The sequence below is a fragment of the Gorilla gorilla genome, chromosome 4 (genome assembly GCF_029281585.2).
Source record: "Gorilla gorilla gorilla isolate KB3781 chromosome 4, NHGRI_mGorGor1-v2.1_pri, whole genome shotgun sequence".
Lineage (NCBI taxonomy): Eukaryota > Metazoa > Chordata > Mammalia > Primates > Hominidae > Gorilla > Gorilla gorilla.
The window spans coordinates 47159305-47175556 of NC_073228.2; the positions used below are offsets into that span (position 1 = coordinate 47159305).

The 16252-nt window shown below is 52.5% G+C and overlaps 1 protein-coding gene across 1 annotated transcript in view; it reads right to left on the bottom strand.

Moving 5' to 3' along the window:
- Positions 1-3126: 3126 nt before the first annotated feature.
- NMT1 (N-myristoyltransferase 1) overlaps positions 3127-16252 on the bottom strand; it is a 45025-nt gene continuing 31899 nt past the window's right edge. Inside the window, exons 5-13 of the mRNA XM_055387864.2 lie at positions 15300-15418; positions 12816-12907; positions 11855-11971; positions 10550-10720; positions 9589-9697; positions 5995-6165; positions 5240-5407; positions 4121-4258; positions 3127-3498 (exon numbers count right to left, since the gene is read on the bottom strand). Coding sequence (XP_055243839.1) covers positions 3478-3498; positions 4121-4258; positions 5240-5407; positions 5995-6165; positions 9589-9697; positions 10550-10720; positions 11855-11971; positions 12816-12907; positions 15300-15418 — 1106 coding nt within the window. The 3' untranslated portion in view covers positions 3127-3477. The remainder of the gene's footprint in view (positions 3499-4120; positions 4259-5239; positions 5408-5994; positions 6166-9588; positions 9698-10549; positions 10721-11854; positions 11972-12815; positions 12908-15299; positions 15419-16252) is intronic.

The window sequence follows — 16252 nt, forward strand, 5'->3', positions numbered from 1 at the left end:
GCCCTGTCGTCCTGGCTCCAGCCTAGGCTCCAGCACTCCATTTCTTCCACTGCCACCTGCTGACCAGGAATACCAGGACAGAAGGTTTTGTTCAGCTGCTTTCTTTATTAGAAACAAGTGAGATGTATTGAGCAGAACAACAATGCATTTGGTATTTCCTCCCCGACCCTGGAAATGGATGCCCCCCAACAGCCCAAAGAAAAGCCAAGACAAAAAGGTGAAGCTCCCCCGTCCCTGTTCCCAGACATGGCACCTGCCTGCCAGCCAGTCAGTATTTTTTAATTTAATGGAATGAAATTGTCCTAAACAGCCTCCCTAGGTGTAGTCGGCTTGCGGGCCCGCCTTCATTTTGCAGCAGAGTAAAACTGAAGCCTCAGGCCTCCCCTGGTTCTGGGGAAGGTGGGCCAGGCCATCAGAAGGTTGCCTCACAGGTGGGTAGGCACTGACAGGAGGGACACTCCTGCTCCCTCCCCTGACCTAACATCTGGTTCCCCTCCCTCTCCTAGAGTGCAGCTCCATGCAGTTGTCCAAGGCCTTTGGGCCCTTAGGTTGGTTAAATGCTGGTCGTCTTTGGGGAAAGAATTCAGGACCACAGGGACTCCCCTAGGCTTCTGAGAGCCAGCAAGTAGGGGGGCGACGGCAGTTAGACGGGAGTTGTGGGGAAGGCCTGACATTTTCCATAAACCTGGTGTTAAAGTAGCTGGGTGTGGGCTGGCCTTCAAGTAAGACAGAAGCCTCTTCAGAAATAGGCATGTGTGGGGAAACGAGCCCTATACAGGCCTCGATCTGGAATGGAGGCCTCCTACTCAGCTCTCTCCCTACACACAGACTGGAGTCCGTGGTCAAATGCAGAGTCAATCCAAAGGCAGGAGGTAAAGGTTGTCTTTGAAACATGGCAGCTGGGAGGACTGGGTGGCAGAGGGTGGGGGCCAGGCCCAGGGAGGCCTTCCAACAGCAGTTGCTCGAGGAGGGTTAGCGTGAAGGCCTCAGGGTCCTTCCTTTGCTTGGTTTGAGGCAGCCATGGCGCTACCACACTGCAGGGCTCCTGTGGGGAGGCCCTGACCCCCAGGATGGTGCTCTCTGAGCTGAAGTCCCAGAAGGGGTTGAATGAAGAATGCAGGGACTACTGGGACAAAAATCAGACGAGCAGCAAGCAGCCCACAAGCCAAACCCTGCACACCTGGGCAGGGTTCTCACCGCGACATAAAGCAGAGTCCGAGGAGCCGGGCACCGGTTTCAGTGAGGAAGATGCTGGGGCCTTTGCCAGGAGATCTGTTTCTTCCAGAACAGCCACTGGGGCCTCACCGTTTCCATTCCATGACCTGGGTCAACCGAAACAGAGCTCACTCCAGAGATCCACACAGCCCAAATCTCAGAGGCAGCTCAAGCTGGGACCTGGCCCAGAACAGATCAAGACTAGGACAGGGAGCCTTTCCAAGTTCCAGGTTCCCCCAAGGTAGGAAAGACTTGGGCACTTTGTCCTCTGATATCCTCAAAGGTCTGGACAGGGTGAGCCACTCTGGGGCTTGAGGCACTGTGCAACTGTTGTCTGTGGGGCTGCAAAGCAAGCCCCTGCCTCTCCGACTCCTCCCACCTGTGGAATGCAGTGCGCATCTTGCTAAGAACAGCAGCTTCTTTGGTCTCAGTTTCTTGGAGTCGAGTCAAACGTCAGTCACGATTGCTGGGGCCTGCAATTTGCAGCGCAGGAACAATGGGAAAAGGGAGGGCCCTGCAGGCCTCTGATGAAAATCCACCTTAGTGGAGTTGCTGGCTCTAGCAGCAGTCTGCAGAGCGGGCAGCATTCCCACGGGTGGCACGGCCCCCATCCCAAGCATACGATGTCTTCTGGTTTTGGAAACTGCAGAATTAGCCTCTGACAAACCACACCAAAACCCACAGCCTGCAACAAGCCCCTGCTGGCCTGTAGAAAGTGGCTTCGGTGAGTGGCACAGGGCTGAGCCTGGCCTCCTGGCTAAGGCTTCATTCCTGTATGAGCAGAGAGGTGACGGCAGCAAGGAAACCCCGCACACCACACGTCATGCTACCTCCTTCCCACCACTTGCTTCTCTCTAGAGCAAAAATTACATCCAAGCCTGGAAGTGAGTCCCTGACAATTCCACAGCCCAATTTTGCCCGGTCACTTGGCTGAACACCACTCCAGAATGCCTACATCGACAGCCATGTGACCAGAGGCTTGATTACGTTTTGGGAAACTGGCAGCACTGACAACCATCACTACCACAAAAATCCACAAAACAGCATCAGCGAAAATCAGACTCAGACAATGGAGATGGGAAACCACTTCTGTTGCCAAGTCCAGATCTGCCTCTAATCACTTCTTGCTACCACTTGCAGGCTGTATCTTGGAAAGGGGTACAACAAGAAATGGCTAATGGGTTGGAAGGCACAGGCCAGGGGCTGGTGGCTGAAAGGGTCTGGGTATTGGCCCCAAGCCACTCCTGCCTAGCCACCCCAGGGACATCAGGGTGCTGGCTCTTTGCTCTAAGATGAGCTAAGCAGGGCTTACACTGATAATGGTCTCCAGAGGTCCCTGATGTTACAAGGAGGTCCAAGGGCCTCTTCAAACTGCATCATCCCAGGCAGTGGAAAAGCAAAATCTCACAGGGGACTCATCCCTATAAGGTTGGCAACAACTGGCTAAAGAGCCCTTTTAAATCAGTTGGCAGGATGACTTCCTACAGGGAGCAGGCCAAGGGGATGGAAGAAAGGACTCAATGAGGTCTGCTTCTGCGGACCGTCCATTGCTTTGTCTCAGAATGCAGGCAGGTCTGGCCCTGCAGGAAAGTCCCTGCCCAGGGTCAGCCCCAGCCAAGAGCTCCACGTGCCATCCCATGAGATCTGAGCCTGTTCCATCTTCCCTTCCTTCTCAAAGCCAGTCATCCCAGCTGATTCAGAAGGGGAGCTGGATGAGGTTCTCCAGATCCTCTTTTTCCCCATGATAAGCCAATGTCTCCTCTGGAGGAAACCATGAACTGTGCCAACGCGTCTGTCTGCCACTGTCCTCGGGTCCTCATTCTGAGGAATGATCTGGATTCAGCTTTTCATTAAAGACCAAACATCCTTGTACATTTGGAACATGAAAGATATTTAAAATATTTATATATATATAATATATATATATACTTTTATTATTCACCCGTTAACTCCATTATATGCCAATCACGAGCTAGTTTTCAGCAGTTACATTCCCTTGATCACGGCTGCATGAGGATGTAATTAACTGGAAAACACGGAGACCAGAGACACGACCGGAGGTGACATCACGCAGCCCACGTCACGCAGCCCACGCCATCGCAATACAGTTGTCAAGTTCGCTGGCGGTTTGGTAAAGCCGGTTCAGTTCTGCTCCCTTTACCAGGGATTCTCACGTGTGTGAAAATTGGACCAACAGTGGTGGGGTTCCGTTTCCTGGTTCGAATTTTCAGTGGCTTTATCCAGAATCGCACTGGTGACTGGTTATTGTAGCACCAGTCCAACCTAGGAAAGCCAACAGGGAGAGGCAGAGCTGAGTTGACAGTGGCCCAAAGACTCTCCCACACCCCCTATCCCTGAAGTTCCGAGTGGCTGGGCCCGGGTCCACCGCCTGTGCTGTGGGAGCAGACTCACACCCAGCCGGCCCCACACTCAACCTCCACACCAGGGTTCACACGTCCATCAGACCTCCCAGGGAAAACTGGCCCACGCTCCAGCTCACCCCTATGTCCCCTGTGGCACTGGGGGAGGAAGAGCTAAGAAAGTGTCATGCCAGAAGAGGGCAGCAGCTCGGGAGAGGAAACCTCCTCAGAGTTCCCCCAGCCCTACCCTCCTGGCAAACCGTGGGCAACTCAACTTCCATGGTTCCCTCAAGTGGGAAGGCCTCATTGGAGATGATTTTTGTGCTACTGTGTGGCTCTGTCCCCTCTGCCATCCTCACACCAGTTGCTGAGAGAGGAATGCTGACCTGCTGGTCTGGCCAGCAGAGGGAGGGCATTTTCAAAGGTTCAACTCGAGGTAACAAGGACCCAGACTGCGGCTGTCTCCTCAACCCATGGCCCGGTTTCTGCTGGAGACATGGACACCCTGGGCCGGGCGGCCTGGACTCTGGCTGTGCGTCGCCTACCTTCTCTGCCCCCATGCTGGGGCATTTCCAATTGTAAAGGTAATACTGCAGGTTGCCGTCCCCTATGCCAAACTTGAGCTTCTCCAGGAAGGTTTTGTTCTCCATGAGATCCAGTGCATTGAACACATCAAACCCTTTCTGCAAAGCAGCAGGGACAAACAAGAACAGGTGAGGACAGGTGGAGACAGCCTCCTTCCTACCCCTTTGCTGCCATTTCAAAGCTGTCCTGTGGGCAGCCACAAGAACAAGGTTCCCTCAGAAGCTCCGCTGCTTCCACGTTAATCCCCGCTCTCCGGGTGGTTCTCAGGACACTCTGAGCGCCCCCTCCAGCCTGGCCTCTGCCCAGTGTCCCTCGGAGTGTACACATATGTACTCAGTGTCCAGGCCGGGGCTCTTGCTATTCCTGGTTATGCCTCCCTGAAACTCTAGTAATTTCCACAGTCCTCTCTGGAGTCCAAACCCTGAGCCCGTTCCTCTGAGAAGCTGGCTCTGGTCAGCTACGTGGGGTTTGTGTTGCTTCCTTACTCCATGGATGCCTCAACTCTCAGGCCCTCAGTGCACCTCATGTTGTATGACACCTGCTGTGTTGCTTGGAGAGTGTGAAGATGCTTCCTAAACCTCACCAACTGGAGCAGAAGCTCTCACAGGGCAGGGACCAGATTGCCCACAGCAAGCTGGGCTGGGCTGGGCACAGGTTACCAGAACCCACAGCAAAGCACTGACAGACGGGCTCGCCACCCGCTGCTGGCAGTTGGACACTCCAATGACTCACCACGACAGACAGCAATCACCCCTTTCCCACGCTGGGAAAGCTGTGAGGAGAACCCCTGTCCTCCCAGGGAAGGCCTGGCTATTCAGGCTCCTTGGTGGCGCCTCCTGTGAGAACGAAACTCACTGAAATGAATCAGGAGGAGTTCAATGCCTTCACTTCGGATGCTCCTTGTTCCCTCCAAGTTTTGAGTTTCTGGCTAAAAACTGCGGGAACCCTGCCTAAGCAGAACAGATGAGGAGGACTCAGAGCCTCCAGCCCATGGGAGGCTGCGTCCCAGGAGCTGTGCTCACCATGGCTCCACTGCCCCTTCCCCGCACATCTCCAGAGACCCCCGGTCTGCTCCTCACCATTTTGGCGAGGACAAGGGCGTCGCTCATGAGGTCTAGAAGAGGGGTCTGGGTGTGAACGTTGTAGAAAGAATAAGCAGCTTTGAGACTCTTGTGGGTTGGATGGTTCATGATGGTGGAGGGCAGCGTATAAAAGCTCAGGAAATCTGTCACCTCTCCATTTGCATTCTGAAGGGAAGGCAATAAAGAGGCAATGTCAAGCATGCACAGTGGCACTGCGGCCCGGGAACAAAATGTTTCTCTCACTCCACCTTCAGGCAGCTCTGCCCCTCTAGATAAATGGGTGGAAACTGCAACAGGACATGTGGGGAGGAGGAGGGACATTGGCTCAGGGCACTTGAGGACAGAGCCGTGATCGTGGGCTGAACCTGCCAGACCTCTTTCCCAGCATGGGCACCGCCAGGGACCTCTTCTTGCAGCTCACATGCCCCCAGACTGTGTCTCCTATGTCTGGTCAGCACTGGGTTAAGCTGGGACAGGCAGGGAATTGCAGGCTTTCCTGAAGGATTAAGCGGGGCTCAGTTCTCTCTATTTTGTGTTATCAAAGTGGGGCAGAGGGGGAGAAGGGCTCAAGCCAGATCCAGAGGTATCTTTTCAGCAAATTCAAGCACCAACTCCCTGTTTTTAGGGAAGACCAAACACGGATGGTCAAGGAAGTCTAAGGTGCCAACACTCGAGCCCTGGGAACCCGGCCACTCAGGGGGGTGCCTCTCTGGGAACGCATTAGAGACCTGGAACACCACTCCCTGACTCACCTCCACCACGAAAGTGTCGATGATATTCTCCTGGGGGTAGAACCAGTGCTCCACCTCCTCCTGGGTCATGACGGGCGTAAGGTGAAATTGCTTCAAGTACCTGGTGAGGAGCTGGTGCACTACTGGAATGTCCTTTGTTTCCATTGGTCGCAGCCCAGCTGTCTTGGGAGTCTGGAGGCAAGACAGAAGAGATGGAGTGAGATGAGCTGATCACCCTGGATCTATCCATGGCAAGGACAGATCAGGCCCTCAAGAGAGAATCCCTGGTCATTCGGCGGCTCCCTGCACCCCCGTGCATATCTCCTCAGGCACAGGGCCTGCCTCTTCCATATCTTGTGGCCCTTTCCCTCCTAGTCCAGGCAGACTCAGACTGCTACATCAATCAACCATCTACATGGCCCCAGGCTGACTCCCTAAGAAAACACAACACTTCATGCTCCACCCTTGTTTCAAACTCCCCACCCCAGAGGACAAGACTTTCTACCCTTGGGCCAGGTTGGCCTTTCTAGCTGTACCTTCTGCCCACGCAGCCCAGCAGTCCTCACAGGCTTCTCACTGAACTGTGACTGATGCCATCCCACACTCACTGCTCTTTCTCTGCTAGACTTAGAGCACTTCGCGGACAGACCCCAGGGCCCAGCCAGGGTCTGCCCACCCAGACACCATTACACCAGTACTTCCCAGAGAGACACGGCTGTGGGTTAAATTCAGAAGAAAAGCAGCATACTCCCAGGATTTTATCCCCAGTCAGCGTCCCACCCGGCAGCTGCTTTTGCTAGAAAAATGCTTCAGTGGAATGAAACCATGTGATCCTGTGGAGCAAATACCGGGGCTGGTAGAACATCCCCAGAGGCTCAGATACACAAAGGTGGGCTTGGGGCAATCTGCAAACAGGGTGGTGTCACAGTTTACAGGCCTCAGTCAGTGCCTGACACAATGCTTCCCAGTGCAGGAATTGCTTTTAAAACTTCAATTCTAGAACCTCCAGCCTCTAAAATTCCTTGCTAAATCCTCGTCTCTTTAGGGGAACGCTCAATGACCTCATTCTACATGGCAGCTCCCACAATGATACCTCAAATCCTGGACTGAAAACATAGCCATGCTGGGGTTTCCACCCAGACATGGGTGAGACATTCTTCTGCTGCTGCAGCACTCTAAGAATGCTCTCTGCCTGCCTGCCCACCGGCCTAGAACGCAAGGCAGATCTGTCATGAGAACAGAAGGGAGAAGACACATACCACAGTCCCCCAAGCCTGTGCTTTTGGCAGTGTCTAACGGTACTGCAGCAGTCTCTCAAGATGGGACACTAATGACCACAGTCACTAGGTGGATTAGCCTGATTTCAGAGTGATCAATCCTGTTTAGAGGCTGAGGAGTCCAGGCAGGCAGCCTCATGTCAGCAGGAACGCAGTAACTGTGTGGACTGATGGCCAATAGGAAGAAGCACTCCGAGGAAAGAGAAGAGATTTTTTCTTTCTTTCCTTTTTTTTTTTTTTTTTTTTGAGACGGAGTCTTGCTCTGTCGCCAGGCTGGAGTCCAATGGTGCGATCTCGGCTCGCTGCAACCTCTGCCTCCCAGGTTCAAGCGACTCTCCTGCCTCAGCTTCCCAAGTAGCTGGGATTACAGGCACATACCACACCCAGCTAATTTTTGTGTTTTTAGTAGAGACGGGGTTTCACCATGTTGGCAGGATGGTCTCAATCTCTTGACCTCGTGATCCACCCGCCTTGTCCTGCCAAAGTGCTGGGATTACAGGCGTGAGCCACCACCCGGCCTGAGAAGGGATTTTAAGAATCCCTACTGGGATGGGCACAGTGGCTCACGCCTGTAATCCCAGCACTCTGAGAGGCTGAGGTGGGTGGATCACTTGAGCCCAGGAATTCAGATGAGCCTGGGCAACATGGCAAAATCCTTTTTTTGTTGTTGTTGTTGTTTTTGAGATGGAGTCTCGCTCTGTCGGCCAGGCTGGAGTGCAATGGCGCTATCTCAGCTCACTGCAAGCTCCGCCTCCTGGGTTCACGCCATTCTCCTGCCTCAGCCCCCCGAGTAGCTGGGACTACAGGTGCCCACCACCACGCCCAGCTAATTTTTTTTTGTATTTTTAGTAGAGACGGGGTTTCACCATGTTAGCCAGGATGGTCTCGATCTCCTGACCTCGTGATCCACCTGCCTAGGCCTCCCAAAGTGCTGGGATTACAGGTGTGTGAGCCACCGCGCCCGGCCTTCTTTTTTTTTTTTTTTTTGAGACGGAGTCTTGCTCTGTTGCCTAGGCTGGAGTGCAGTGGTGCGATCTTGGCTCACTGCAAGCTCCGCCTCCCAGGTTCATGCCATTCTCCTGCCTCAGCCTCCCAAGTAGCTGGGACTACAGGTGCCCGCCATGCCACGACCAGCTAATTTTTTGTATTTTTACTAGAGATGGGGTTTCACCATGTTGGCCAGGATGGTCTCAATCTCGTGACCTCGTGATCTGCCTGCCTTGGCCTCCCAAAGTGCTGGGATTACAGGCGTGAGCCACCACGCCCGGCCTTCTTTTTTTTATTTTGAGACGGATTCTTGCTCTGTCGCCTAGGCTGGAGTGCAATGGCGTGATCTTGGCTCACTGCAAGCTCCACCTCCCGGGTTCATGCCATTCTCCTGCCTCAGCCTCCCAAGTAGCTGGGACTACAGGCGCCCGCCACACCACGACTGGCTAATTTTTTGTATTTTTACTAGAGACGGGGTTTCACCGTGTTAGCCAGGATGGTCTCGATCTCCTGACCTCGTGATCTGCCCACCTCAGCCTCCCAAAGTGCTGGGATTACAGGCATGAGCCACTGCGCCTGGCAGCAAAACCCCGTTTCTATAAAAACAAAAATTGGCCGGGCATGGCGGCACACGCCTGTAGTCCCAGCTACTTGGGAGGCTGAGGTGGGAGAATCACTTGAGTCTGGGAGGTCGAGGCTGCAGTGAGCTGTGACTGTGCCACTGCACTCCAGCCTGGGCAACAGAATGAGACCCTGTCTCAAAAAAAAAAAAAGAATCCCTACCTGAAGCCAGCCACAGTTGGAGCATTTGTTTCTTTGGGAAACTAGGAAAACTGAGACCCAGAACAGAAAAGCAGCTCACTTTAAGGTTGCCCAGTCCTTCAGCCAAATCTGGGTGGGGAAATTGGGATTAGAAATCAGGGATCCCTCACAAGCTCAGGTCACCCTTTACCTGACCCGGCAGAGGGGTGTCACAGACCCTGTAGTGCATCTGCGCTGGGCTTTGGAACGCGCTGCCGTGTGTATGAAGGTTCACTAAGTGGATTCATCATTCTATTTATGCTTTACTTAGGCTAAAATTACAGAGAATAGGTGTTCTCTGAGCCTTTCAACAGATGGCAGAGAAGCTAGTCCAGGCACAGACTCAGAGGAACTGAGAAAGTTAAACTAAAATAAAATCCTGCTTCAGATAACAGAAATAGAAAGTCCAGGAAATCTGAAGACTATGGGCTGGTTCGCTTTTCCGGTAGGAGAAAGCTCCCTCTCCACCCAGAGCCCTTCTCTCCTGCTGTCAGCCAGGCTCTCCTTGCCCTCTCTCTGCCCCCTGCCCACCACCCGGGGCAGCACTGGCCTCTGGCAGTCGGTAGAGCTTCATGGTGCGCTGCATGGTCATATTTCTGCTCAGGTGGGAGAACTTCACTTCAATCAGCTTCCGTGGGTTTAGGGACCGATGCCAATACCTGTGGGGACACAAATGTCCTGTCCTCAGGGTTCTGGCCAATCCCTATTACAAGGACAATGGCAGGGAGACCCCAGCTGGCCAGCAGGTGGCGTGAGAGACACATCAGGTGCCTCCGGAGTCAGTGGTGTCACCCTGCTCTCCAGCCTCCCCCTCCCCACAGTGAGTGCTGCCAAAGCTCCTCCTGGATTTTCTTTCTCCCTATTTTTCTTGCTCAATTTCAAAAACTATTCCTTTGCTACAGCGGTTGTCTGGGGAGACCAATCCTCACTCCTAGAATCAAGTCAACGGAAAAGGACTGTAGTCATGCCCAGAAGATGATGGCAGAGGCACTCACCCTCCTCCCTCCTCCCCTTCTGCTTTCACACCTGGTGTTTTTACTTTTAAAGTTCTCTAGGGAGAGATTATTCAATTGTTTTAAACAACTTTCTAAGGCAGAGGTTGCCCTTAGATCACATAGCTGACTTGCTCTACTTGGTGCACACAATATTGAAAACAATTTGAGCCAACCATTTAAAACTTTAGGACATTTCCCATAAAAATCCAGATTTGGGCTCATCCCTAAAAACAAAAACAAATCACCAGTACCGCCCCCCACCATCTCCAAATGGCAGCAGCCAGCAGACACCAAGAGCCCTCCAGACAAGGCAGGGACTTGCCAGTCTGCCATCCCTACAACCCTCCCGCCCTCTCCATGCTCCCCATCTGGCTCCTGCAGGCACCAAGTGCCCGCCTTACCAGATACGCCAGAGGTGGGATGCTAAGGGCAGAGCTGTGACTCACAGTGGCACATGCTCCTCAACTACAGTGCAGACACCCGTATTTTTGGGGCCTTACAGGAAGACAGTTTTACCTGCAGGTGCCAACGGGCTTTGGTAGTACCACCCCGGCAGTGTAAACTGCTTGGAAGATGCCCTCCAGGTGAACCCGCCTGGTGATCTCTCGGATCAGGACTGGAGCCACCCTCTTGGAACGCAGCTTCTTGTGGACACACAGGAAGTTGATCTCTACCATCTTCTTCTCTCTAAGAGGGGGAAAAATCCAGGTGACAAGGTTTTTAACAGGGAAGGGAATGGTGATCCCATCAAGCACGTGCAGCCACACCTAGAAGGACCAGGTCTGCAGCACGGGTGTACTTTTAGCTGCCACCTGCACTCAGTACTGGGACTCCCCACCACACTCCACCAGGCAAGGAGCCTGCCTCACTTCAACAGAATCTATTTCCAAAGGAAGGTGGGACCCAAGCAAACACCTTTATTTGAAGGCACCAACAGCATCTCCCTGATGAGTCCCTAGGAGTTGGCTGGGGAATCCCACCTTTAGCATGCAGGGAAGCAGCACAGGGAACCCACGGGGCAGGTCAAGGCAATTCTAGGGTTTCAAGGGTTCTGATTCCCTCAAGAACACAGCTGGTAAGCCCTGAAGACTGTGGCAGGCAGACGGTTTCAACACTTCCAGGGAAAATGAAGAGCAGAGATCACAGGCCCCAAGGACTATCTGAATCTGGGTCACACTGGCTCTGGCCCATTTCTGCTGCTGTTCAAGTGCTTCCATGTGTGACTGGTACAGGCGTTCAAAAATGAGCCTCTGATTAGCCAGGTGTGGTGGTGCATGCCTGTAATCCCAGCTACTTGGGAGGCTGAGGCAGGAGAATCGTTTGAACCCTGGAGGTGGAGCTTGCAGTGAACCAAGATCGCACCACTGCACTCCAGCCCGGGCAACAGAGTGAGACTAAAAAAAGCCTCTGGCCAGGCACAATGGCTCATGTCTATAATCCCAGCACTCTTGGGAGGCAGAGGTGAGTGGATCACTTGAGCTCAGGAGTTTGAGACTAGCGTGGGCAACATAGCAAGACCTTGCCTCTATAAAATGTAAAAAATAATAAACAAAAACAAAAACAAGCCTCTGCTGAGCAGGCACACCAGGCCTCAGGGTGGGCTCCTTCCAACCTGGGCCACAAACAAGGGAGCTGTCTGGGACTCTGAGCAGAACAGGTAGTTCCTAGGATGAATCTGCAGTCCCCGCACCTGGGCATCCTCCCTTCCTGAGACCTTCCCTCTTCCTTTCATGGGGCACATTGTGCAGCCTTTTTCTCCTCCCTCCCAGACCAAGCAGGATGGCGGTGTTGTGGGGGGTGGGGGTAGGTGCAGGTGCTTACGTGTCATAGATATGGATGTTTGCTGGGATGGCGCTAATGAACCCAACCAATTTCCGACTTGAGACCACTCGAACCCCACAGTGCCACTGGGGGAGCCAGCCGGGTGGCCGGAGAGCCCTGGAAAAGAGAGGCTGGGGTGGTTGTGCTGCTTGCCGGCAGGCTGGACAAGCCGCTTGGGCTCCACAGCCAAGTTTGGTTCGGACCTGGTGCTACCACCTCCCTGAGGGTTAATAGCTGGATTCTCTTTAGGGCCAAGCCCTCCTGGACACACAGAATCGAGCCATCACCATTTCTGGCTGCTCATCCCATTTGGCCTAGTTACTCATCCAACCCAAGGTTATCATACTGAGGATTTCATGCCTGATCCAATTTCTGTGTGTTCACTTTGACAGCTTGAACCAAGGTACTGGCATCTTTGGTTCGGAGGCCAGTGGGTCCCATGGTTGAGAGCTGATTGTGGCAACCCTGGAGCTCTGGTATCCCGTCTCCCTCTTTCTGGTACAAATTCTTCCTTCCCTTTCAGGTAGTCCCTCTCCATTTTGGCCCATGCCTCTCTCTTCCTGGACATTAAACATGGCCTGGGCAGGTGGATGGCTCAGCCAGGCAAGGCTATACAACTGAGCATGCTCAGGAACTAGATAGAAAATGTGCCTTCTTTTCTTTCAGTCTTAGTAGGTCTCATGCCCCTTCCTTTCTTATATAAAGTCACCAGACAATGAATACCTCTTCCCTGGGTACCAGCTCTACGAAGGTCTCCCTCACCCAGTCAGTTGTCTTAAACAAGGCTGCAATTCTAAGTGCTAATGAAAGCAAGTGTCCTTCAGATGCAGGAACTCAAAAATGACACACTAATTTGCCATTCAAAGGTTGGCCCCTGGCAGGGATGAAAACTCTGGTGCCCTCTGGTGGATCTGCTCTATGCCTTCCTCTCAAGAACCTCAAGAAAGCCCCTACAACTTACCACAAAAGAAACTCCGGGGAATAATCAAATCGGAACATGTTGTCATCATCTTCCACATAGTTCTCATTCAGGAGTGTGTACAGTTCTTTTAGCTGTAAAGAAATAAGCAGCTCACTTGAAGGTATTCTGCCAGGTAATAGACCAACTCCAATACCCTGGGGCTGTAGGCTTTTCAGAAGGATGAAGCAAACTACCAAAAACGACGTGGAGTCTCACAAATCCTTCTGCCCCCTGGCATGGTAGGAACTCTTGGAGCAAACACCCTAGTTATAGTAGAAAACTGAGCCATCATGTGGTAGAGTGGCAGACCGAGAATGCCACCTAACTAACCAACTACTTCATCACTCTGCGCCATCAACAATGGAGAGCCACTGGTCTCAACTTCTGTGAAGTGCTATAGAGGGACGACTCTCGAAGCTAGTCAAGGAATTACCACGGAGAGTCACTGCTGTTTCCCACCTTGTCTGATTTTTTACCATCTGGCCCAAACAAAGGCCTTTTTTCCTTTCTTTTCAAGATAGAGTCTCACTCTGTTACCCAGGCTGGAGTGCACTGGTGTGATCATGGCTCACTGCAGCCTCCAACTCCTGGTTTCAAGCGATCCTCCTACTTCAGCATCCTGGGTAGCTGAGACTACTGGGGCATACTACCATGTCCGGCTAATTATTAAATTTTTTTCTTTTGTAGTGGGGGCAGTCTCACTATATTGACCCGACTGATTGATTTTGAACTCCTGGGCTCAATCGATCTTCCCACCTTGTTGGAACTCCCAAATTGTTGGAACTACAGGTGTGAGCCACCACACCCAGCCACAAAGGCCTTTTTCTGCCTTCTCAGCTATCTCCATCTGCTGGCCCAACTTTGGTATTAAAAAATTCTGTTGGCCCGGTGTGGTGGCTCAAGCCTGTATTCCCAGCACTTTGGGAGGCTGAGGTGGGCAGATCACCTGAGGTCAGAAGTTTAAGACCAGCCTGGCCAATGTGGTGAAACCCTGTCTCTACTAAAAAATAAAAAAATTAGCCTGGCGTGGTGACAGACACCTGTAATCCCAGCCACTGGGGAGGCTGAGGCAGGAGAATTGCTTGAACACAGGAGGTGGAGGTTGCAGTGAGCCGAGATTGTGCCATTGCACTCCAGTCTGAGCAACAGAGCAAGACTCCATCTCAAAAAAAAAAAAGACTGGGCGCAGTGGCTCATGCCTGTAATCCCAGCACTTTGGGAGGCCGAGACGGGTGGATCATGAGGTCAGGAGTTCGAGACCAGACTGGCCAACACAGTGAAACCCCATCTCTACTAAAAATACAAAAATTATCCACGCGTGGTGACAGATGGTTGTAATCTCAGCTACTTGGGAGGCTGAGGCAGGAGAATCACTTGAACCTGGAAGGTGGAGGTTGGGGTAAGCCAAGATCGCGCCACTGCACTCCAGCCTGGGCAACAGAACCAGACTCTGTCTCAAAAAAAAGCCAGGCCTAGTGGCTCATTGCCTGTAATCCCAGCACTTTGGGAGGCCAAGATGGGCGGATCACCTGAGGTCAGGAGTTCGAAACCAGCCTGGCCAACATGGTGAAACACCATCTCTTCTAAAAATATAAAAATTATCTGGGTGTGGTGGCACTCACCTGTAATCCCAGTTACTCGGGAGGCTGAGGCAGGAGAATCGCTTGAACCCAGGAGGCAGAGACTGCAGTGAACTGAGATGGTGTCACTGCACTCCAGCCTGGGCAACAGAGCGAGACTCCATCTCAAAAAAAAAAAAAATTCTGTTGACATTTTTTTTTTTTTTTTTTTTTGAGACAAAGAGTCTCTCACTGTCACCTGGGCTGGAGTGCAATGGTGAGATCTCAGTTCACTACAACATCCCCCTCCCAGGTTCACGAGATTCTCCTGCCTCAGCCTCCCGAGTAGCTGGGATACAGGCGTACACCACCACACCTGGCTAATTTTTTGTATTTTTAGTAGAAATGGGGTTTCATTATGTTGGTCAGACTGGTCTCGAACTCCTGACCTCATGATCCGCCTGCCTCAGCCTCCCAAAACGGTGGGATTACAGGCGTGAGCCACCACGCCCGGCGACATTTTCATCATTCTTTATAAGGGAAATAAATCCCTCAGGTCAAAACGAGGGGCTCTGGGTGGTCGGGGTGGAAAGGGGAGGACAGGGCCTCATTTAGCAGCCCCAGCTGCTCCAGTCAGGAGACAGACTAGAAAGAAAATAAGGAAATGAATGAACAAAAAAGAATAAATGAAAAACAGGTATCCATATCAGGGACCTACAGAGGTTAACTTCCAACCTGCCAGAAAAGCTAAGAGCTATTTATATGGAGTCTTGGCCATGCCCCAGGAAGTTACAGACGGGAGTCTGTTCAGACCTCCTTGGCTCAGCTCTCTAGGGCTTGAGTAAACGTGGTCTAGGTGAGACTGCAGGGCTTACTGTGAAAGTGTCTCCTACCCGCAGGTGTAACCTTCTGAGGGCCCACTCACCACACCACGATCGCCCAGGTCCAAAGCATCCCAGGTGAAGCCCTGGGGCAGGGTGTAGGGCTCCTGGCGGATATTGTCCTTGTCAGGCTCCACGGGGCCATGGGTGTTCACCACTTCGCCTGAAAGAAGAGCACAGCTGTGAGCCTCACCCTTTGCCCCCTCGGGGCAGTAAAGGGCTCAGTTCAAAACTCAACCAGAGCAAATTCCTCCTGTCCCTAGGAGCCCTCTATCTGAAGAACATTCTGTGCTTGGCAACTGCAAACCATCTTTCCAGCTACCCTTAGCCCCTAACTGAGGGCCAATTCATGGCAAAACCTCAGGACAATCACTGGGATCCAAGGTGGTTCGTGTTTTGGAAATCCATTTAAATCTCCCTTGGGTCACTGAATGACAAACATTTATCTTCAGTAATTTGGCTTCCTGCCTCCTGGTTGGTGTAAAGAGTGCTGTCAGGGCCCTGGCTCAGGCCCATTAGTCTGGATGGGTTTGTAAGGAGTCACAACAAGGCTGCTTTTGTGTCAACAGCAACAACAATGTACTGGGCCCATTTCTGAACCAGATGATGGCTTCTAGGCGCCAGGCTCAATCGTGGCCCTGCCAGCCTTGGCTTTCAGCAGCCTGAGCCAGTTAACTGCTACTGCCAACTCAGGCCCTCAGTGTTTAGAGTCCTGCAAGTGCCTTTGGGCTGAATCACCAAGTCTACACAGTGCTGCCGGGAAGTCACCCTGACACAACATCCCCTCCCTGAGCAGGATAGGCCCCTCCTCTGTGGGAGCATGTGGGGAGTGCTCCAAAGACACAGCCCTCATTCCTATCCAGAGCTCAATCGGACTCATAAATGCTGAGAGATTCACCACTGAATTCTGGCCCTTGGGATGATTTCGGTTCTACAATGGGCTCACTCATGTTTACACTGGGAAGAATGCAATGTTTAGTGCATTTTGGAAAATGGA